General features: G+C 43.5%; 1 protein-coding gene across 7 annotated transcripts in view; it reads right to left on the reverse strand.

Annotated features, from left to right (window-relative positions):
- ascc3 (activating signal cointegrator 1 complex subunit 3) overlaps nt 1-24,899 on the reverse strand; it is a 160,933-nt gene that overhangs the window by 108,070 nt on the left and 27,964 nt on the right. For 6 of the 7 annotated variants that reach the window (XM_085421971.1, XM_085421975.1, XM_085421970.1 and 3 more), the window contains 4 exons: nt 19,040-19,157; nt 10,302-10,503; nt 9,733-9,868; nt 8,405-8,530 (listed from right to left, as the gene is read on the reverse strand). In XM_085421971.1, coding sequence (XP_085278097.1) covers nt 8,405-8,530; nt 9,733-9,868; nt 10,302-10,503; nt 19,040-19,157 — 582 coding nt within the window. Of the gene's footprint in view, nt 1-8,404; nt 8,531-9,732; nt 9,869-10,301; nt 10,504-19,039; nt 19,158-24,899 lie in introns of those variants that run through there. The other variant, XM_085421976.1, reaches the window with a different exon arrangement.

Below are 24,899 nucleotides of genomic sequence, written 5' to 3' on the forward strand. Positions count from 1 at the left end.
GGTGTATAGTATATAGATGTATAGTATATATGGTGTAGCGTACGGTGTATAGTATATAGGTGTATAGTATATATGGTGTAGTGCACGGTGTATAGTATATAGATGTAGTGCACGGTGTATAGTATATAGGTGTATAGTATATATGGTGTAGTGTACGGTGTATAGTATATAGGTGTATAGTATATATGGTGTAGTGCACGGTGTATAGTATATAGATGTATAGTATATATGGTGTAGTGTACGGTGTATAGTATATAGGTGTATAGTATATATGGTGTAGTGCACGGTGTATAGTATATATGGTGTAGTGCACGGTGTATAGTATATAGATGTAGTGCACGGTGTATAGTATATAGGTGTATAGTATATATGGTGTAGTGCACGGTGTATAGTATATAGATGTAGTGCACGGTGTATAGTATATAGGTGTATAGTATATATGGTGTAGTGTACGGTGTATAGTATATAGGTGTATAGTATATATGGTGTAGTGTACGGTGTATAGTATATAGGTGTATAGTATATATGGTGTAGTGTACGGTGTATAGTATATAGGTGTATAGTATATATGGTGTAGTGTACTGTATATTTGTGCTTGCTCTCACATCACCAACCCAGACTGTGAATGTGTTAAACCTCAAAGATGTCTTAAATCAAGTCTAAGAAAAGTTAGAGAGCCACGTGTGTGTGCTGTGGGGGAACCACATCCAAACTGGATTAGAAAATGCAATCAAGGTGGATTAATTATGGATGGCGGGCTGTTCAGTTCTGCCTCATCTTTGCATGCCTGTGCTTAGACGCTGCCTCCTGCATAGGAAAGGAGGGGGCAGGCTGTCAAGTCAGGAGAATCAAAGGATTTTGAGTGAAAGCAGTAATGGCATGTGTACTGGAATGACAACAGCACTGCTCACCTGCTACCATCAGATGTCTGAAAATACCAGACACAAAACCTTCATCTGACATCTCTAACTATATCTTTCCAGGTGTTTGGACTAACCTTCCAGTCTGAGTCGTGGATAAAAAGACATGAAACTGTTCAGGGGAGTGGGGTGTGATGTGCTAAATGATTTTTTTTTTTTTTTTCTTTTCTTTTAAATGACATCAGAAACAGCAGTATGCGACATTACGTGATGGCAGAGCTTCAGTTCATCCTTTGTCTTTTTTTTTTTTTTTTTTTTAATAAATAGGACAGGGGGAATGAATGAGAGAGAGAGGGGGAGAGAAAGAAAGAAAACCAAAGGGGAGAAGAGACGGTGAGAAGGGGGGGGGAAGAGAGAGAAAAAAAAAAAACTCCTGGGTCACCTGTATGGAGAAAAACAAAAACAAACAAACAAACAAACAAACAAAAACAAACAGAGGAGACAGCAAACAACAAAGAGCAACATAATAATAGAGAAAACAAAGCACCATCACAATAAACTAGCTAGTCATAGATATCAGTATTTACTAAGTAATAAACGATATTGTGCAGCACGCAAGATAGACAGCGCACAGTGTGCTTTGAGGTGCTTTTTTTTACTATCATCAAAGATAAATGAATCACTCCACTCCATATATACTCATAATAAATTTTCCAACAGTCGCCTTTGATTACATCAGCTGCAGGGGAAAAAAGTCTGTGAAACATCTGCTTAAAGTGTCGAGGTTTACTGACGGAAGATCTGAGTGTTAGACGAAAACTGTGTGATGAAGAGTGCAACTTCCAGCCCTGATTATAATGATACGACTGTTGAAGATGGATTAGTGCTGTGGTAATGTACAGTACACTGACTGTAACACAGAATTTGAAAAGAGGTACCAGTCCATGCTCCAAACTCCATGTCAAGGGAGTCTTCTACATGTAAATGTTAATTCAGTGAGCATAAACTCTCAGGAGGAAACCTGGTGTTGTTATGAGAGACAACACCCATCCCAACTTGGATGGAGCAGCCCTCATTTCATCTATCCAAATTTATTAAACCCCCCCAAAATGTGACTATCCAGAGTTGCAGTCTTACACGCCTCTCTGCAGCTTCTCCTCCTGTTACTCCCACACAACCCCATCTCCACAGAGACTGTGTCAGCTCCCAAACAGACAAAAAACTAACTAAAAACCAGCAACAAACAACTTAAACATAAACAATCACAATAATCCACCCACTGTTATCATCTTCAATGCCCTGTACCAACACAGAGCAGAGCAGCTACCTGAACGCTGCTCCAACAGAGGTCGATCATCTTGTTAATAATTTTACCTCCTCACTACGTACGACTCTGGATACTGTAGCTCCTGCTAGACCTCAGTGCAGATGACACCCAGCTCTATCTGTCCATGAAGCCAGATAACACACACCAATGAGTTAAACTGCAGGAATGTCTTAAAGACATAAAGACCTGGATGGCCGCTAACTTTCTGCTTCTTAATTCAGATCAAACTGAGGTTATTGTACTCGGCCCTGAAAAGCTTAGAAATATGGTATCTAAGCAGATTCTTACTCTGGATGGCATTACCTTACACTGAGTGGCACTCCGCTCCGGAGGGTGCTGTCCTTCTGTGGGTCGTTTCTCCGAAAACTCGTGGGTGGCTGTAGGTCATCTACTGATCGGAAGGTTGGCGGTTCAATTCCTGGCTTCCCCTAGTCTGCATGCCAAATATCCTTGGGCAAGATACTAACCCCAAATTGCTCTCCGATGCGTCCATCGGAGTGTGAATGCGTGGCATTGCACTGGCAGCAGACAGGTTGTGCTGTAAGCCCCGCCCTCAGTTCAAATTGGACATAAATGGCCTCTTTGAGTCCTCTTTCAAACCATCTGTGCTCTCTGTGCAAAATTTGACCACTGGCATCTTTTCTTTGCCAATATGTCGCGACCCTCAATGACCCTCCTCAGGGACAACACCGACTAACGTTGAAATACCTGGGACAGCATTTGTTTTACGAAATGAAACAGATTCTGCGATGAGAGCTGAAATGTCTTCAAGACATTTGAAAGAAGTCCAGCTGCTGTCTTTCCAAGCTCCTTAGACTACCATGACCCGGATGACTGAGAGCCTACAGACTTTAAACTCACTGACTTGCTGTAATTTTCGTATGCACGGCAGCTAGTCAACATGAGAGCCTAGTGCACTGCTGCTGATTGTTCAGCATCTAGAACGTCTTTACAAAGCCTTCAGTGTTTCCATTAGGATAAAACTTTGCATCAGCAATGCATGAACTGACTTTTTGAGATATAAATAGCTTCCAGCCTGTTGGAGGAGAATCTGCACTGTAATATGAATCTGGAGAAAACTACAATGTCTGTTTAAATATACTCCATTCATTAAGAAAAACATTTAAATGAGCCATAATGCCAGTTCGTCGAGTATCAGGCAGCAGAATGATATGCAGTGGGGGGAGGGGGGGCACTCATTACTTATGCCTTTCAACCAGCCCACACTCTACTCTCCTTCAGCTGCTAAAGAGCAAAGCTTTCTGTGTTCCTTAATCCTTATCCCTCTACAGACCTTTTCCCTGCGGGAGCATGTCATTTTTTCAGAATGTGTTAGCAGCCTGAGTGAATTCCTACCAATTAGCAGCTTAGGCCATGTGTGTGTGTCAATACTGGTCTCCGTATCCAAGTTTCAGCTGCGTTCTGCTGTAAATCAGCAAGCAGAAGCAGCAGTTTCTGTACATGTTTGACTGGCACTCGCTCTAACTCTGCACACTCAGTACATATCTATTTGGACCAATTAGGAAGGCTTTTACCATGGTGGCAGTGCAGGATACGGAGACCCTGATTCATTCGCTGAAAAGCACCTTAATAAATTCCTCACTTTTAATGTTTCACACTGTTAAAAGGAATGCCAGCCCCATTCCCCATTACAGCTTTCAATAAATGACAAACGGCAGCAGAGTAAACTGGAAGGAAGCGGCAGCGTCACACTCTTCAGCTTGCCTTTCAAAGCCATCCTAATAGCAAATAAAGACGTGTTAGGCATTGTGTGCTGGCGCTTCAGCAGCGAGGCACTTTGTTCCACAGTTGCCCAGGCTTAAGTTAATGAATAGAGCCGCTGCTTGACTGAGGCTAATTCACATCGCTCAGCAGAAGAGCTTCTATATCGATGTAGATCAGTTACACAGGAAGTGAAAGAGGGAAAGAAACTCTGAGGGGGGGGCAGGGACATTAAAGAGTGAAGCAGGGACACGATTCAGAAATAACTCGACATTTGATTCAAGTCAACAATGTGTAACTTTGTGTTTCATTTAGCTGTAAAGGCTGACGCGTCTAAATACTTCACAGTAATTAACAACTGAATGACTCCATTCAATTCAATCTTATTTATTTGGTGCCAACATACAACAACAGGCAGCTGAAAGTGTGCATAAAGTTTAGACCTTGATGGATTGATGCTTCACCTTTAATGCAGCCGCTCCAGCCGCTGCTGGTCTCAGCTTTGTGAAAGTGAAAACCACACTCAGCAGGATGGAGGAGCTGAATCCCGTTTCACAACGCTTTGCCTTAAGACGCTGCTGGGTAGTTTTCACTCATTATCTGCCTGCACGCTGAACAGCTGTTCATCTGATTTGCAGCATTGCACTAAGTCTGAGCTTAAGGTAGAACTTCAAAAGTCACACCATCAACACACACTACAGCACCATTCCCACTGCACTCGTACTGCACTACGCCTCTACCACACCTGATCAGTAACGTGGGATTCTGGCTCCTTCCTTCTACTGACTCCATCTCTTATTCAGCTGCACGTTCATCTCATGTTCATCTGTCTAAGCAATGGAAAAGTCTTCTTTTGTTGATGAAGCAGGGTGAGACAGTGTGGTGACTGAAGTAGACTGTATAGTGCATGTAGATGAAGGGAAGAGAGGTGATGATGGGGATGATGATGGGTAGGTGTTAGGAAGACAAATACTGAAGGACAGACGACGATGAACTTTGTGAAAATGACAGAAAAGACTGTGGAAAACATGTACTTCAAGAAGAGGGAAGAACAGGGCGATGCACACAGGTGGACCACATCTATATCAGAAGGTAAAATCTGAAAGAGATCAGGGGAGAATGTAGCTGGGCAACACTGGATGCTAGTCTGTAGAATAACTGCATAATAACAAGCCATGGTGAAAACGAGGATTAAATGGTGAAAGCTGAAGAAAGATGCTGCACAGAGTTCAGGGAGGAGTTGAGGCTCCGGGACAGTGAGGGACATGGAGGAGTCGACAGGAGTGCTGGGACATACAGTCAAGAGTGGCAAAGCAGACTGGACACTAAGACTTCTGTCACCTGGTTAGTCAGAGGCTGGAAAGGATGTGCAGCACAGCTGGCTGAGGAGTGTGAAATGTGCTAACAAGTGAAGAAAGTGTGTGCAGAGAGAAAGGAGCTGATGGATGCAGAGAGAGAGATGGGGGAGGACAGAGGAAGGACAGTTAGCTGGAGATGAGACTGTTTAACATAATGCTGGAGAGAACAAGAAGAGCAACATGAAACTATGCATGGTTTCACTTCCTGTGCCTGTCACACAGCGCTGCGTTGTGCAGCTCGATTCATTTCTAACATTTACATAGTGACTACTTTTGCAGTCGTGTGCTTTATCAGAGCACACACTCCCTCTAACAGACAACACGTTACACCCTGTGGGCTAAGGACACACACTCGGGTCAGGAGTGACCACACACCTGTGTCAGGTAGAGGTCACCACATGTCATTTTGCTCATACGCGTGGGGACTAGTCTTCCTTTGAACCTGAGGAGTGACATGATCAGCTGCATGTTGCAGTGCTGGCCTTGTTCACAGAGAGGCATCATCCCACTGTGGATGGAGCAGCTCGCTCTCTGTGGGCATCCAGAGCTGGGACCAGAAGATGACCGGCAGCGTCTTTACTCTCGTCCCCCCCAACCTCCCAAAACCAGACCATCAGAACCAGTCCAATGCTGATATAAAAAACACAACAATTTACAGCTAGCGTTCACAAGAGACGAGGATTATAAAACCTTCAACTGTACCTACAACGAAGCCAATACATGTGGACAACTGAACATGAGGTGGCTCTCGTCCCTGTGAGTCCGTGATTTTATGATGAGTAATAAAGAAAGCTGCTCACAACACGATGAATACGTCGGTGTATTTACTGTGAGAGTCGATGTGGCAGCCATAAATAACTCCGTTTGGATTCATTTACTTACTCTTAGCTTTGTTCAAATCATAGTTTTGTTTGTGGTCATTATTCAGTGTTTTGTTTCTCAGACTTTTTATTCGATTTCGTGCTCAGTTCTGATTGAATAATTCTAATAAAATGATGAAAGGTACAAATGATCTTATTGGCTTGTGAGTGGACTCTGTGATCGTCCCGGTGCACCTCAGTGCAGCATGTAACACCTTTGTTACTCATCCCTGTCACTACCTGTGCGTTTACACATCACGGCTGTGTTTAGTCATTAGTAATGAACCAGCTCTTGCTGCTCTCTTCTCCTTACACTCAGCCCTGTCCGGTCTGCTTGAGGTTACTTCCTTTAAAAAGGGAGTTTTTCCTTCCTACTGTCACAAAGTGCTTGCTCTGATGGGGTTCCTCCTGCTCTGTAAGGCAGAGTCTGTTCTATGTAAAAGACTTTATTCAGAAAACTGAGCTGAAGATAAGAATGGAAGTGACAATCAGTGAGGAGGACCATGGCGTTACGGCAAGAACGAGGCCTGCAGAGGTTTGACAGTGCAGATGCTGAAGGTACTGCAGGTGCTGCTGGGAGTGGCACAACACTACCGGAGGCTGGTGCAGTGCATGTATGAGCACAGCGGTGAGGTGTGCAGCAGAAGTCACAGACGGGTGTGGGACGGGGTTGGATTATATCTGGGAATCTCCTCTGAGCTGCTTCTTGTTGCAGAAACACAGAGAGGAAGCTGAACGGAGGAATGTGGCACCCTGCTCTGTTTCTGTGACTAATGAAAGGATTAGTGGTGAAGTGCTGAAAGACACACTGATGAAGATTGAAGCTGACAGCTACTGAAGTACACACACACACACACACACACACACACACACGAGCAAGTATGCTCAACTGTGACGACAACAAAAGGCACAACGCGTTGATGTGATTAAAGCATCCATGCATCAGTTAGTCACAGCACAGGACACACATGCTTCCGTCACAGCGATCAGTCCTGTTTATGATTGTGTCAGCGTGAATGACATGAAGGCTAACAGTGGTAACAGTTACACTCATTTCCTGCAGCTTTGAGCTTCATGGATGCTCCACGTTGGTGTCTTCATGACGTGATCTTCTGCTGCATCTTCAACAGCAGCATCAGAGCAGCGCTTTCGATGAGTGTGCACTCTGATGCAGTCCTGCTCCTCTCTAAGACAGATCGAACTCAGCTGCAGGTTCTCCAGCCTGCTGCTCTCTCTTGCTTGGCCTAATGGTGACTGGGTACAGTCAGAACGTACCAGTGTGAGTGTGGGTTTGTCCATCAAGCTGCCACTCAGGCTGACAGCTGTGAGTGCTACAGTCACATGATCAACTTCTCCTGGCAGCTTAACAGACACACAAACAGTTCCTGTGGTTCATGCTCAGGTACTTGATGAAGTACAGCAGCCAGTTATTTCATCGAGTGTGAGGACCTCAGTGTGCTACGTCTCACTCAAGCGTGCCACCCGAGACGCCGTGCAGAGACAACACAGGTGTATTTCATTAACACCACACTGCTTTTCTACGTCAGGATTTTCCCGGGCTCAGGAGGACGGAGCCTTTCTGAGCTGTGACAGAGAGGGAAGGGTACAAACCCGGGTCGACCCAGGCTAACTCGTACAGACAGATGGCCATCAACATTCGATCACCAACTAACCAAACGTCATGAATGTGGAATCGTACTCTCAAACAGAAAGCTGCGTCTATAATTATAAGACTAATATCAAGAAGGTGATCACAGACACAAGACAGAGTAAATGCTGGGAAAGTAAACAGTGTGAACTTAAGCTGGAGATAGACCAGTTCACCCAGTCTGAACTGAAAGAAGATAGAAGTGACCTGGAGTGCTGCTGTGACTGTGGCTGCTGTGGAAGGACCTGTAGTGTACATATGTGGGACATGTGGAGGTGGGGGGGTTTCCAGTAAGCATTGTGGTTATGGTCAATATTCTCCATATTAACATTCTCATGGTTTTTAATGCACACACACACACACACACACACACACACACACACACACACACACACACACACACACGCACACACACACACGCACACACACACACGCACACACACACACACACACACACACACACGTTTTCATATCTTAGTGAGGACTATTGAACATAAACTGAACCCTGACACTAAAACCACTGTGAGCCTCAAACATGGCTTCAGACCTGTGGGGGCGGGGCGTTTGTCCCCACAGCTGGCTGTTGGTCCCCGCAAACAGATCAGATCTAAGCACACAGCAGCTCCTACCTCGTCTATTTCAGAGATGTAGACGGGCTTTTCTTCAAACCCAACAGGCATGGGCTCATTGGGTGGGATCTCCACTTCTTCGTACATCTTACAGTTTTCTCTGCGGATTCCCTCGGGCAGCAGCATCTGAACGACCAAACAGAAGAAAAGGTTTGACACAATATTTCAATTCAATTCAATTCAATTTTATTTATATAGCGCCAAATCACAACAAAAGTCGCCTCAAGGCGCTTCATAAGACACAGAACATTTAACAGGAATTTGAACACTGTGAATCTGAAGCAATACGTTTAGTTTCCCCACTGCAAAAACGCAAAACACTATGAGCAGAGTGTACTTGGTATTTGGAGTTAAGTGGGAGTTAGAGATGAACAGCACAGAGGAGCCTGGGTCCATAACACAACACAGGATGTTGAGCCCAGACTGGGTCTGTAGCATGTTCTCTATGTGACTACAGAGTCTAACATAACCACGTTGAAACTGTCACTGATGATAATAAAGACTAAATATGAACATCAAGTCAGTGCCTATACATTTATTCCACGTATAAATCAGTCAAGAGAAAAAGAGCCCACCTGACCGACTCCAGTAACTGTCACATGGGAAATGAAGCCACTGTGGAAGCGTCTGACTTACAGGTTCACGAGTACACGAGCTCAGCTTTCTACACTAGAGCGCCCCATCTCTGACCATCATCAGTGAACCTACGTCCTGTCTGTGCAGAGGAACAGCTTCTACCAGCTGATGGAGGAAACATGCTTCATGAAGCAGTCAGCTGGTTCGGTCATATGAAACGTTTCCTTCTGCCCGACAGCTCAAGCTGATCGCTGAGCCTTTAGTTCCAGATGTTCTTCAGGCTTAATCACTTTTCTCACACACGTTCATTCATTTACCGAGCAGCAGAAGCCAGTGATTAAGGAGACCTGCTGCTGCACAGACACATGCGTCCTGAGCCCAGAGACTATTTCCTGTGATGGTTCTCAGCACTGTGTCGTGGTCACAGACCCACGCCGTGAGATGGTCACACTGTGTTTCTTCTCTGTGATTCGTTCAGCAGCCTGACAGCCACTAAAGTGATTCTACACTCTGACACGGGCTCAGACTTCGTGAGAGCCATCTCCCACAGTGTAAAATGCAATGAAGCAGCAAGAATGATGTTATCACACAATGTTAAGATGGGATTATCCCCGCTGCACAGATAAATGATTTAGCCTTCCTCCAGAACAGTAAGAAAAGGAAAAACGAAGCACAGAGCACGCGCACTTTAAACCTGTGGGTCATGTCACACATCAGAGGCAGAGAGTGCAGCACAGTAAAATCAGCCTCACCCTGGCTCCTCCCACAAACGCAGCCGTCTTCGTGGCCTCTGCGAGGTTGTCGTAGACGTTGGGATATCGGATCCGCTCGTAGACCCTGTCTCTGCTCAGCACAGGTTCGTGGCGGGCAGTCAGCAGGGCCTGCTCTCTGCACCGAGCCACACGTACAACAGTAAGACAGTAAACAGAGCTTTAACATTTAAATTGGCACAGTGTCAGATCCACGGCCCGGCCCTCATCTTGATCCACAGCTGTGGAAACAAACCTGTGATGGATGAGCCCAGTGAAGAGGCAAAGATGTGAGGCTTTATAAAGGGGCTAATCTTTGTCTTCACACTGCGCTGGATCTGCACACGCTAACATTTTAATTAAACAGATCGCTGCTTTTTTACCCTCTGAGATTAAACTTTTGGAAGGATCTTCCTGCCCCCCTCCAGCCCCCCCCAAAGAAAAGCAGCTTTGCTTTTTTGAAGCCGTCATGAAAAATGCAGGAGGCTGCCAGTCACACACACCTGAGAGCCCAGGTGGGCACACAACAAAGACACACAGACACTAAGATGAGGTTTGTAGAGACGACGTACCGCTGGGCTCTCATCTCTCTGGGGTCAAAGGTCAGGAGAGCATCCGTAGAGTCACCCTCATCGCCTCCTTTGAATCTCTTCCTCTCTTTCTTCTCCTCCCTTCGATACATCTTTAGCATTTGTTTCTCCTGCTCTGATTGGATGGTCACCTGGCACCCGTAGGTGGGCTTGGTCACTTCAGCGCTGACCTTGAGGCTGAGATCTGAAGGAAACAGCTCATCGTTAGTTCTCAGCAGCACGCTGAAGTCAGGTAGGAATACTTTATTAGTGTGTGGTGACAGCTCTATCTGGCAGTGCACGGGTTAAGCTTGGCCGCTGCAGCCTCCCTGTTTGAGACACAACAGCTCAATAAAGGCAGAATTGCTCTTGAAAGCAGATGAGATCTCATGATTGCACCACGGCCCGGGCTGATTGACTGAATGATTTCTTTTTTATCTCACCTAGCGGCTCTACCTGCTGCACAGCCCCCCTGCACTCTAACAGCCCCCCTCCTCCTGTCACTCTCACCCTCCCACCTCCTCGTCATCCTCTTTGCACCATCCCCCGTCCTTTATTGGCCCTCTCTCTGGGAGCTATCGTGCCTGGTTATATGTCTCTAGCAGTGACTCCAGGTTTCGAGGACTCATTTCCCGAGCGATCACAGAGCTATAATTGTGCTGAAGAGCGTCAGCGAGACAGATCAGGGTGTTTCACACAAACAGTGGTGCTTGTGGTCATTACCAGCTTTTGGGTTTGGTGGTACTGTATGGTAGCTCTGACATGCAGTGCCTGTCTGAAAGAGATTCATGGATGAAAAAGCTAAATCCATTTTACATTTGTAATGTTCCTTTGGAGCAGTGTCAAAGCAGGGCGAGTCCTTTACACTCACACATTCACATTTCTATGACAATCTTGTTGTTTTTGAAGGACCGAAACACGACACTGTCAAACACACACAGCGAACTCCACGCCACTGTTAGGACAGAGCCTCAGACGGCTGATGAACGACTGCAGGACAGATCATCACTTCACCGTTCATGAAAACATTCAAAGCATTTTCATTTCTGAGCTGTCGGAGTGTAAATGAAAGTGTTGGGCTTCCCCGTGTCCTCATGTGTCCTCTGGGTACTGATTATATTAACTAGTGGGTCTGAGTGCATGCATGTGAGCGACACAGTTCTGTATCCCTGGTCTTAGTAAAGTCATGTAGATTTGTACTTATTAGAAGAGAAGAGTCTAAGACGTTACCCAGACCTAACAAATGGACATTAGATGATGAGTGGAAACCTGCCACATGGAAAAGAAATAGAAAAAACTCATAAAAGACGTGCATGACATGTGGCCTGTTTCATATAGTGACTCATATATGACTTACTCGTTTCTCATCACTTTCACATATTGTTTTAGGAAGTATCCAAAACATACACGTTTCATTTATATAATTTTTCAAGGGATCTTATATCTGTTTTCACTCTCGTATGCTTTTCATACAAGTTTCACACACGACAGACACAAACGTTAGAAGATTTATAAATATCTTTTCCATACGGGCTGATATGTGTTTGCCTGCAGCACGAACATTTGTGCCAGCTAAACATTCCTGCAGTCACAGAGTCATTCAATGGAAACGTGACTGTGCAGAAACGAGTAGCAGACATTCATGTTGTTTTCTTGCTGGGCTTGCTTACATGGAGAATGATGCAAACATCCCCGAATCAGCCGAGCTCGTGTCTGCTCGCTGTCACACGGTCGTCTGTGAGCTTCTGTTCTGGTTATGGCCCGAGGACGCCTGTGGGAGCTTGTCAGAGCAACACGAGCATCATCGCCTTCTTTCTAAGGTTGTCAGAGAGACAGCTTCCTACATCCTGTGGACACCTGCTGTACTACATCTGTACAGACATGCTCAAAGGCAGGCTACCTCTGGGTATGTACAGGTGCTTGGACCTTTCCTCGCCTCGATGATGTGTCCCCATCTCAGCAACCAATGTGGAGAACATAATGTCCTTACTCAACTTCAGGTTTCTCAAACCCAGCACAGACCACGTGGTCCTATCAGCTGTTTCTAATCAGTGAGGCCTGAAACAGAAGGTTATCATATGTATCCATGTTAAATGTTATCTGCTGTAATAACAAGTTACTTTGTCATTAACGACCCTGCAAGCATCCAACTAGGATGTGACCCTCTGCCACGTTCTTTCCTTCCGTTAAACACTGCAGCCTTGTAAACGTTAGCGGCCCGGCAGGCAGTTCCTCCCGTGTTCCTCCCTGTACACGGAGACAGCAGGAACAGGCAGATGTTTCCACTGCCCACGGGAGCCTAGAATCAGCCGCTGACACGTGGAGAGGAGCCACCGAGAGAATCTGCTCTGATAAACATGCAAGTGCCAAACTGGAATTTAAAAAGCTAATCAGCAAGAGACAGGCATTCGCACTAAATCCCACTCTTCTTGATGGCATGCAAATAGTGGAAAATTTAATCAGCCTTTTTTAACCCCTCCTGATTTCACCCTCAGTTGTCAAGGCAACAGTAATCTCAAAAGCTGTCTGGCGAGTCCAATTTCTCGACGCTGATCGGGACTTCTTCGAAATTGGCTGACGTGTGAAACAGCGCATGGGTGTGACCAAAATCACAACTGAAACGTTTTCACGCTAACGAGCTGTTCTGTTACTGTCCAAGTACAGTGGCTTACATCAGCCCACCAGTGGGGTCCAGCAACACCACCACTGTCCCAGCTGTGGGTTGGCAGCATTTCACTACAGCTTTGCTTCTGAACATTTACACGTCATCTAAATGTGAGGTGACTGACAGATATTTTGCACACCTGCTGTCAGACTGTTATTGAAGTGAAACTAACACGTCTCTTCTCAGTGTGTGAGAGGTAGACTGAACATGGCTGTGTCCACTGGTTTATATATGTCTACAGGTTGCTTCTCCCCAAGACAAGAACTAACAGACTTAAAAACTCCTTTGTCCCACACGCCATCAGACTGTTTAACTCCTCTCTGGAGGGGAGAGGGAGGGGAAACAGGAGGACAAAGGAGGGAACAACTAAGCTGTAGTGCCTCTTCACCTCACTGTGCAATACCTTTTGTAAATAGTCAACAGTGCAATAGACTCCATACTTGAAATGTGCAATTCACTTGTATTTTTATTTTTTATTCCTATTTATTCTATTTATCCCCTTTGTATATTTTATTTATATTTGTCTCTGTATTTATGTGTGTGTGTGTGTGTGTGTGTGTGTGTGTGTGTGTGTGTGTGTGTGTGTGTGTGTGTATATAATATTCTGTAACTTCTGTCGGTGCTGTGCTTTTTGGAAATCGAATTTCCCAGAGGAACCCACCCGAGGGATTAATAAAGTTCTATCTTATCTTATCTCTTATATTAATGGTGCTGTTTCAGTGAAACCATCTGCTGACCTTAACATCAGTGTGAGACACCAGTTTAGTGAATGTGACAGCTGCAGGTGGCGTAGGCTCCTTTAAACCACACCATCATCATGTAGGCTCCTGACAACCTCTGACACTTTTAATTTGGGAACCGCGCTCCCATTCATGAATCATTTTTCATTCATTTTTTGGTTTTCCAGGTTTTTCCGAAGCTGAGTTTTCACCATGATAATAACCTTTGTGCCGTAACGTTGCTGTGACTGTGCAGGCCAGAGCTGAAGTGGTGAAAGCTTTCCACACTCCTTCCTGACACGACGGCTGCAGTTTGTGGTCAGAATGACCATGATAAGAAGATGTGTTCACACAGAGCTCTGACGAATCCCTGAGAATAATCACCGTTTGGTCTCTAATGAGAAAGCAGAAATGATGTTTGCCTCTGGTGACACGAGTATTTCAGGGACGACCGGGCGCGTAGGATTTTTTAATCACAAAAGTTTGAAGCTTAATCTTAAAGGTAGACACTATCTCTACTTTCAAGATTAGGCTTCAAACTTTCCTTTTTGCTAAAGCATATAGTTAGGGCTGGACCAGGTGACCCTGAATCCTCCCTTAGTTATGCTGCAATAGCTGCCGGGGATTCCCATGATGCACTGGGTGTCTCTTCTTCACTTACTATGTATTAACAGACCTCTCTGCATTGAATCATATCTGTTATTAATCTCTGTCTCTCTTCCACAGCATGTCTTTATCCTGTCTTCCTTCTCTCACTCCAACCAATCACAGCAGATGGCCCCGCCCCTCCCTGAGCCTGGTTCTGCTGCAGGTTTCTTCCTGTTAAAAGGGAGTTTTTCCTTCCCACTGTTGCCAAAGTGCTGCTCATAGGGGGTCATATGATTGTTGGGTTTTTCTCTGTATCTATTATTGTAGGATCTACTGTACAGTATAAAGCGCCTTGAGGCGACTGTTGTTGTGATTTGATGCTGTGTAAATAAAATTGAAACTGAATTAAATTTATTATTTCAATTGATATTGATAATCATTTGTGGTTACCACATCAGGCCAATCACCCGCCAGGGTCACCAGAGTGAAGCTTTGACTGTACTGATTTCCTCACGGGGTTTTGTTTGTTTTTGTTTATTTCCAAATAGCCTCCCTAAACTTTTGGATATACTTAAGGAATTTGGGACAATTTCTGGATACAAGGTGAATTTTGGGAAGAGCGGGGCAATGCCTATAGGAACGACAACTGGGGCATTTTCGTCTATTTTAGCACCTTTCAAACCCAGCTATAACTAAATATTTGGGTGACACAGAACCAAAGACTTGTATAAAACGAATTATCCTCCTTTATTGTCTTAGCTAAAAGAGGATTTTGGAAAGTGGGAGTCCTTGCCTCTTTCGCTGGGTGGTAGAATAAATATCATCAAGATGAGTATATTTCCTAAATTTCTGTATTTTTTCCAATGTCTTCCAATTTTTTAACCAAGTCTTTCTTTAACAATCTGAATAGTCAAATTTCTTCCTTCATTTGGAACAAAAGCCACCTAGTCTGAAACAGACCGTGGTGCACAGGGGGCTTAGCACTTCTAAATTTTTTGTTGTATTACTGGGCATCTAATATAAGGGATGATTGTACTGGGTAAAAGTTCATGGTAGTTAATTATCATGGGTAGCACTGGAGCAGTGAATCCTCCCTGCTGTCTTTGCTGTGTGCCAGATTAGCCCTGGCAGGACCTGTCTCCAGCTTTACCACAAACCCTCTCGTCATCCATTCACTGACATTATGGTACCAGCTCACTTTAAACAGGCTGAACTCTCCCTTATTGCACCACCGCATAGACATTGCCTGTTCTCTCCATCCTTAACGGACGAGGCATTTAACAAATGGACAAAGCTTGGAGTAAGTTCAATGAATGCTCTTCTCACAGACAATATCTTCTGTTCACTTGGACAATTGGTGACTAAGTTCAAGATCCCTCAGTCACATTTTTTCAGGTATCTACAACTTGGGAACTTTGTTGCTTCTAATACTGAGTGCTTTCCGTCCTGTCCACCTCCGTCTCTTTTGGATGATGTTTTTGATCTTAAACTGGACGCCAAGCGGGTTATAAGTGATGTTTATGAGCTGTTAAGTAATTATAAGCTGTCCACACTGCAATCTCTTAGGGAACAATGGGGAAGAGGATGGCCCAGACTTGGCATAGGATCATCAATAGGATGTTTTCATCATCTACCTGCCTCCAGCATGTGGTGATTCAGTTTAAAGTGGTTCACCGTCTCCACTGGTCTAAAACTAGATTGAGCAAAATCAAGGATGGGTTTGACCCCACATGTGACCGGTGTAGACAACAGCCTGCTTCTGTACTTCACATGTTTTGGACTTGTCCAAAATTGGGTAGCTTTTGGAAAAGTATATTTGAAACCATGTCCAAGATATGTGGCATTCCAATTACAGCCTGTCCATTTATGGCCATTTTTGGGGTGATGCCAGTCTTTCTGAATCACACTCTGATCTTCTTGCACTCTTTTGGCCGTAGGTTGATCTTATTGAAATGGAAAGAGCCACTTCCATCTGTCTATGGGCACTGGGTTAAGGATGTCATGTACAATACTCAGCTGGAAAAGATCGGCTACACTGTAAAAGGTTCGGCTCGGACATTTTATGACATACGGAAACCTTTTCTAACTTACTTTGAAAGTTTAAATCCAGATACTATTGCTTAATGTGTGTGTGTTTTGTTTTTTCCCCTTGCTTGCATTCATTTATGTTATTATTTACTTTTTATCTGTAATTTTATTTTATCTTATTTCTTTCTTCTCTGGCTGAGTTTTAGTTACACTGTTCTGGGGAGGGGGGGGGGGAGGGCTGTTTGTTAATACTGCTTTAATTGTTGTTAAAAGCAATTTTTTGTTCAATAAAAAGACCTCGATCAAAAAAAGGTGTGTCTCTCATAAACACCCACACCTTCTAGGGTGGATGAAATGAACTTACACGTAACAGCTCATCTGATTAGTCGCTCCAGTAACTCTGCTTCAATGTTATCTCTATGGCATACATGCTAACATGCTAACAGGTTTGAGTAGAATATCAGTCAAAACCCCCGATGGTCCAGCTGCAGTCCTCACCATAACAAAGCCAATAACACAAAGTGACGGTATCTCAGTGCTTTATAGATTTATCATGACTTTGTGTTCCTACTTGGCCATTTGAACTGATACTGGTAATTATGGTAATTGTGTTTTCTACAACTTTCAGGGACTGGTGCCACCTGACGGTTGTACAGCCTGGAGGCTGAGGGTTAGCACTGGCAGCTGCTAGTCCTGATTTGTTATTTATAGTTTGATTGACATGCTAATTAGTAACTAAAATAAATGTAGTGGAGTACACCCTGTGCTCCCTTTGCAGAGCAGCCCTGCACACTGCAGATATTAATGCAAGAGAGTGGACGGGTGGCTTTAACCCTTTAAAGCCGGTCGGGGCGGCCACGCTTCGTTTTGCGTAACTATTTTTAAATCCCGGTAGCACTGCAACCACGTAAGCTAGCACAATAATTTTTTTTGCATATGAAACTGGAGGAGTTGTACTTACATCTGATGCCATCAGCTTGTCCTCGGTCACAGTTTCCTTCCACATAAAGCTTTGCAAAAACTGCATAAAAAGCACTTGCAGCAACAAAAACATAATATTCCAGAAACACGCTTTGCCGATCCGATCAGCTGTTTGTAACACTTCCTACGTCCATCAGCGCGAACTATTGCATGTCCGCCATGACCTGCCCGAAACCGGAAGTGACGTCATTTTGCGGAAATGTAGTTTTTTACCATTAGGGCCTCATGAGCCTATACTGGTGTTTTTAAAAGTTGTGTTTGGCTTTGTGACTTTCTGTGTTGTTTCTGGGATGCTTAGGACTCATATTGCACTGCTGGAAATAGTTTATTTTGATGCATATGCTGTTTTTTTGCAAATTTGCAGTATAATATTTATTTTCGTTTTTCCTGCAGTATATAAAAATTGGTGTATTTCAAAAATAAAACTATGAAGACACTCAAAATAAATTTCCTGTGGTGGGAAACTATTTTGTGCAACTTTTTTGTATTTACAGTTTTGAGGGATAAGCCTCTTAAATTTCTCTAACTAGAAATATATGTTAAAAAAACAAAAACGATTTTAAATGTTTTTGTAATTCATTGCACTTTTTTGCAATTTATGTAATTACTATGCACTTAATGCAGACATATTATTAAAATTTTGGCTGTAATGGTTGTATTGATGTATAGCAACTTGAAATGCTCCCAGAAATGGCTCCACAGCATGTAAGAATATACTATAAGCTCTGGCGGACTTGGTTCTATGGTAGGTCTTAAAGGGTAAATCAACCTGCAGATAGTTTTACTATAATCAGCTACATGTTCAACTCTCCCTCAGACTAAGCCAGGAGTTTGTCTCCATGCAGGCAGCTTTTTAGTTCATTTATTTTTGTAAAAAAACAAACAAAACCTCCCTCACTTTTTAAAAGTCCTTAAGAAAAGTTAAAAACACAAACGGACAAAGCTGACAGACAAACGGAGAAATGCTCTCAGTTCTCAGTCATTGTTAGGGAATCAGGTCAGGGCTGTGACTACCACTGCATGTCGGACCAGTCGCATGTCGGACCAGTCGCATGTCGGACCAGTCGCATGCTGAATGAAATGAAGGTTCAATGCAACAATGTGTGAACTGTTATCAACAGGAACATTAAGCAGACTTAATGCTGGATGATAAGAAGTTAGGAAAGACTGCTAAGATGGTCTACTGTAGATTCAAATGTAGCACCAATCATCTGTGTCTCTAAGACTCATCATCATTATCTGACAACAGCGTCTAAACACGCCCAGCTTCACTCCCTGATGGCGAGGAAAGCACAGTCAGCTGGACACACACACACACAGCAGGTTAGATAAATAACAACCATCCCGTCCACACATGCAGAGAAATACTGCAGCACTTTGTTACACAGTGCTACGGTCCAGTGCTAATATCTCAGTATCCTCTGATACCACCATACAACAGCATCAGAGTTGTTAGCCTGTGGTGCTAACACTCCAACAGTCAGTCACAGCAAGCAGAGCAATGGTGCCTGTGTAACCTTATACTTCAGATACGTTTAAAACTGCAGGTTATGACCAAGGACATCTGAAACTCTGTGTTTAACCCTCACCGATCAAACGAGCTTCTCCCTTTTAGGCTAGTTTTACTGTGCAGGACTGTCCCTACAGTGCAATGCAATCCAAAGGATGCAGTCATGTTAGGACGCTGCGCACTGAACACAGTACTTATTCTTCCATGAGTATTTCCCCCCCTGAGGTGACATGCCTGCCATGGGCCTTACCTGATGGATAGACAGTCCTGTCAGGTTGGATGCGGAGGAGGGAGTCAACAATGGCCGCCCTTCGCTGCAGAAGGGTTGAGATCATGTCCAGCCCCTCTGGGCCGAGCAGCTCAAACAGCTGGAGACAGGAACAGGAGAAGACAGTCAGTACTTGGAAAAAAACATTTCTCATTGGAAATGAATAGACGTGACAGGCTTGTGAGGATCAGTGGAACAATGCAGCACCCTTATCCCTCGTCTATAAGGGTTGGTCTCAGAATGGAGGCTGTGACAGAGAGCACAGCAGGAAACTGTCGAGGCCTTGCTTTGCTCTGTGGTTTCTAAACTTCGTGGTCCCTGTGAATATCTGTTCTATTCACGCTGGGAGTGAGAGGAGAGGTGATGTCCTCTCCTCTCAGTGGACGGAGGGGGTGAGGTTTCATCTGCTCACAGGGATGTTTTTTAAATGAACTCTCATGAATCCTGGCCTTGGAACTGACTGATTAGGTGTGGGCTCTGCAAGGACAGAGACAGACTTTCTCCTTCAAATGGCTTGTGTGCAGTCTCCATCCTTCAGGCAAACGTTAACTGTGTAATAAGTCTGCACGTGCACAGCTACGGGTCAGCAGTGGCAAGGTCTGTGTGGTCTGCTCATTTCCAGTGAGTAAATGGAACAAAAGAACCAGAGTGGAGCTGAGTCACAGGAGGGCATCCTGAAACCACGTGCACAGGAAAAATACACTGAAGATTCCTTTTCAGGAGGATGGTGGTTCGATCCTTGACTCCTCTGAACCTAATGCCAAGATTGGTGCTGAAGAGGAGAATTACACAGGATGAATGTGGACAAGTCTATGCATGGAATAAAGTAGCTTTAATGCAGGTTTGGAACATCAGTCCATTTACCTGGTCAGGATTAAAAAGGCCTTTTTTATTTGATTCACCTGCTGTTAACATCCAAGCAGCCATGAAATAAGAACAAAGTCAGAAGCAGTACTTACCACTGTAACTGTAACTGATCCTGTGCCCAGTTTGGATCATCTGCACCAATGACTGGATAATTATAGCACAGCTTAACTCATTTAGGACGGCCTTACTAAACTAAAGAGCATTTTTACATTAGGTTACACTACATGTCATGATATTACATTTTTATATTGAACTGTATGAGAACTAAATATAAACTGACAACACACATGATACTGATGCATGACCAAACATAGTGCTGGGCCATATCATACCGTTCACGGTAACACCGGTATAATGTTGGGCAATGATAAGAAAATGAAACATGGCGATAGAATATGGGTAAAACGTGCATGCACAGTGCCTTTGTTTACATACGCACATGGCGGAAAAAGCATGGCAGCGAATGAGAATGAGAAGGGAGAAAGTGGATCGTTGAATGAAACCATGAACCAGAACTGGTTTGTAAAAATGCTGCAGCTTCAGTGGTGTGGAACTGGTTTAGCTTTCGTCCGTCAGATACACAACAAAGCACTATTTTTGGTAGCGCATGCTAGCGGGCCGTCGTTATTACCGCGTTGTTTGGAAAATACGGCGCACTTTAAATCAATCCTTTGATTTTTCTGAAAGTCGACAGAGCCCCTTATAACCCCGTGTGCCTTATGTATGAACTCTGGTTGTGTTTACTGACCTCGAAACCATTTTATGTACACGGCGCTCAGAAATCTGTCAAATGTTTCAGTACGACTTTTATGCTCCTTATATCTGGAACAAACTCCCAGAAAGCCTCAGATCAGCTGAAACACTCAGTTTATTTAAATCCAGGTTGAAGACTCACCTGTTCTCAGCTGCATTTGAATAAAGCACCAAATCCACACTTTTAAGCTTAAATTTCAAAACTTACATTAACTACTGATTTTATCTACTGTTCTGATTTTATCTGTTTTGATTTTACATACTGTTTTGTTTGTTTGTTTGTTTGTTTGTTTGTTTGTTTTTTAAGTGGGTTTAGAGCTCTGGGTAGCTCCCCAACTGGGTCTAGAGAGTATTTTAAATTCAGGGAATTTAAAATAGAAAGTAGCTCGTCCACAGAAGGACTGGTAGCTCCCCTTACGATAAGGGTTCAGATCGCGCGAACAGGTGTGAAATGTGTGTATTTAGTTTGTTTGTTTGTTTGCTTGTTTTAATCAATTTTAAATCATGCTTTTTATTTGTTTTTGTTTCTAATGTCTCTGTAAAGCACTTTGAATCACCTTGTTGTTGAATTGTGCTATACAAATAAATTTGCCTTGCCTTGCCTTGCCTAGTACGACTTGCCTAGTACGAAGCCGCACCGCTTGATGGATTGTCGGAGCATTACGGCTATCGTAGGCGGAGCCTCGCGGAGTGATACGTGCTGTGCTTCAACATAATGTTACCGTATTGTGTGTGTTTAACCTCTTTTTAAGTTTTGTGGATATTATACATGGTTATGCTGAGGATGTGTCGGCTCCACTGGAAATGCCTTTTGGTTAAACTGTCAGCGAGGAATTTGCATTTGCACTGTTAAATGTTTATATAACTTTAATGCAGATAAAAAACAGCTGCTTGTTTAAGTGAAAATACATTGATGGGTTTTTTTGCACTAATAAAGTTGTGGAGTTTTATTTTGTATTTTGTCTCGTGTCAATTATATCGTCAGTTATATCGTTATCACAAATTCTCAAATGTGTATCGTGATAAATATTTTTGGACATATCGCCCTGCTCTAACCAAACACATCGATCTATTAACGTGTTTATAGGCGGACGTTCTCCTACAGTGTTGTTAAAAAGGTTTACAGTGTATTTAAATCCTGGAAAAGCTGGCAAGTTTGACCGTCTACACACGTTTTTAAAAGTTGTGTAACATGAATAATTCAGCAGTCAGATGAAGCAACAATGCAGAGTCGTGTGTACAGAGGATCCACTTTCACAGAGCTGGGTTCTTCTACCAAAACAATGTTTAAATGACACCCAGCTGATCGACTCAAAGCTCCCAACACAAAGTTGCTGAGCAGGTAGCATCACCACAGAGGAGAAATATGAGAACAGTGATATTCTGAGCACAGAGCATCAAATCATGGCTGGACTAAAGGTTTGTAAGAGGGGAGAGTGTACTGTGCTAACTGGATCACTTGTATCTAAAGCACGAACAGCAGATCAAACTATCAGAGGATCGATACATCAGGCTTTGTTCACTGAGACACTGAAGAGCAACCGTATGAACAATTCTCACACTCAGAATTTAGTAAATGAAAACACTCCAATCAGGTCATGGAGAGAAGGAGAAACAGGGAGGGAGGCTAACACATGGCAGCATTAGGCGTGGTGTATCCCAATGAATCACACTAAAGGTGGGTAAATCAATATGAAGGTGAAAAACACTGGCAGACAATGAATTATACACAGAGAAATGGGAGCATTCACCAGCAGTGAATCATCTCCACCCTGATAAATGAGAAGCAGTACTCCACCCTCGGGTTTGATCTTTGTGGGGAAGGACTCAGACGGAGACAGAATAATGAGCCCAGGCATCTCCAAGCTTTGAACAGCTACTTAAGACCACAAGCTCTGACTTGCCTTCAGTACAATGGTTCCTCCACTGCACATTTACTGAGAAAGGCAAACATCCTAATATGATTGAAAGCTTTTTGAAACTCTCAGATATGCTATGAACGATAGGATGATAGGATGAACGATCAGGTCTGAACACAGGTCAACTGAACAGTCCTCTGACTCTTGTTTTGGACCTGATCACTGCCAGATACACTTCTCAAAACAGATCTGACTGCATCCAACCAGAAATAATAGGAAGTGAGATCATTAGGTTATGGATTAGCACCAGTATCGGTACCAGTACCCGTGCCAGTATCAGTACCAGTGCCAGTGATAGTATCAGTATCAGTACCAGAAAAGCAACATTTAACGAGTATAGTCCAACTGCTTGTGGTAAACACAGAAGGGTTGGTCATGATTTCCAAATTTCCAGATGTAAATAAATAAATAAAGTCATACATAAACACATAGTAGGCATAACATAACAACATAATATTTAATAACTACACCCTTTTTGGCTCCTACCTCAAAGCACACTGTGCGCTGTAAATCTTACGTGCTGCATAATAATAATATTTAATATTTAGTGTTATATACACAATCACGATGGTGTTGTGTTTATTATATTGCTGGTTTTGTTTGCTTATTTTCTCTTTTTTTCTCTCAACAGGTGATCCAGGTGATATATATAAAAATGTGGTTTTTTTGCCCCCCGTCTTTTCTTTTCCCTTTTCTTTGTCCTTCATCACTATTCCTCTTCCCCGCTGTCTTTGTTTCCCTCCCTCCCCCCTGTCATGTCTGTCCCATCTGTAACAACTGAAAATAAAATAATAATAATAATAATAATAATAATAATAATAATAATGGATACTTTATTGATCCCCATGGGGAAATTACTTGTTTTTCTCTGCATTTGACCCATTCACTCAGTGAAGCAGTGGGCAGCCCACTAAGCAGGCGCCCGGGGAGCAGTGTGTAGGGACGGTACCTTGCTCAGGGGTACCTCAGGGTAGCCGTTAAGTGGATTCGAACCGCCGACCTTCCGATCATGGGGCGACCACTTTACCTACTGAGCTATCCCTGCCCCTTAATAACATAAATAACATAAATAATAACAACATCCAACATGTGGCGGGACTTCTGCTGGAAGAACATTATACGCTATTTCATAACGCCTAAACAGAAGTCTAAATTCAGTGCTACACCTGCGTTTTGCTGGAGGAATTGTGGGGAAGACATGGCTGATTACGGTCATATATTCTGGTCCTGCCCACTCATACGACCCTTCTGGATGGAAGTTATAAAGATAATTACAGAGGTGTTGGGATTCCACGTGTCTTGTACATTTACCTCATTGTATCTGGGATATTTTACAGACGATTTAGTTACAGATGATGTTTACCTTCTGAAAGTTCTCTTGGCTTCTGCGAAGAAGGCCATAACAAAACGCTGGCTCTGTAGAGATCCTCCCACTGTAACACTTTTTACCTCTATAGTGGAAGACGTCAAATTGATGGACTGTATGACTTTCACTCTGCGACTGCAGGGAGATTTGGGAAGGAGACGGTGGAGAAAATGGCTGGACTTTACAGCTTGTGGCAGCACCCTTTGATGCATAGAATTAGTAATGCAGACTTGTTGACGTATGTATGTGTGGATGTGCAGATGTATGTACAGGTGTATGTTATCTTCCCATGACCTCATACTGTTTCTGTTTTTTCTTTTTTTCTTTTATCTTGCTGCATAAAAATGTTCCTAAACAAATAAAAAGTGTTAAAAAAAATAATAATAATAACAACAAAGGTCAATCAAATGGACCAACACAGCAAGGCAGGGATGGTAAAGTAAATCCGTTGGGCTTCTCTCTTTGCCTTCAGACAATAATTCTGATGGCAAAAGAACCAGACGGGACAGGCGGCCAAAAAAACAAAAAAACACAACTTTTTTATCAGTAACAGTTTGGATTTATGTTTCTCATTGAATCCTGGCAGCAGAGAATGAATTTGTCCCCCTTAATGAGCTCTGCCTGGTCGGCTGTCACTTCATCGGGACTCCGCGTTTGGACCATCGTGGTGGTGGACGTGGCACCGTTTACTGGGACAGTTTGTCCTGCAGAGTTATGGACTCTGAGACTTTCCCCTCCTTTGAGTCACAACTTCATACGGTTGGTTCATCAAATATACTTTACTGTGTTTTATTTTACCATCCTCTCAACCCTGCTGGTGTTTTTATTCAGGATTTTACAGACTTTTTATCTTCCACTATTCAACTGGAGAAAGTCTTAATGATCAGGGATTTCAGCCTGCACGTGGATGATCAGGATGCGGACGATCAGGATACGG

Source organism: Rhamphochromis longiceps, linkage group LG11, assembly GCF_057381845.1.
Source record: "Rhamphochromis longiceps isolate RC_006_pf linkage group LG11, R_longiceps_female_GT1.1, whole genome shotgun sequence".
Classification (NCBI taxonomy): domain Eukaryota; kingdom Metazoa; phylum Chordata; class Actinopteri; order Cichliformes; family Cichlidae; genus Rhamphochromis; species Rhamphochromis longiceps.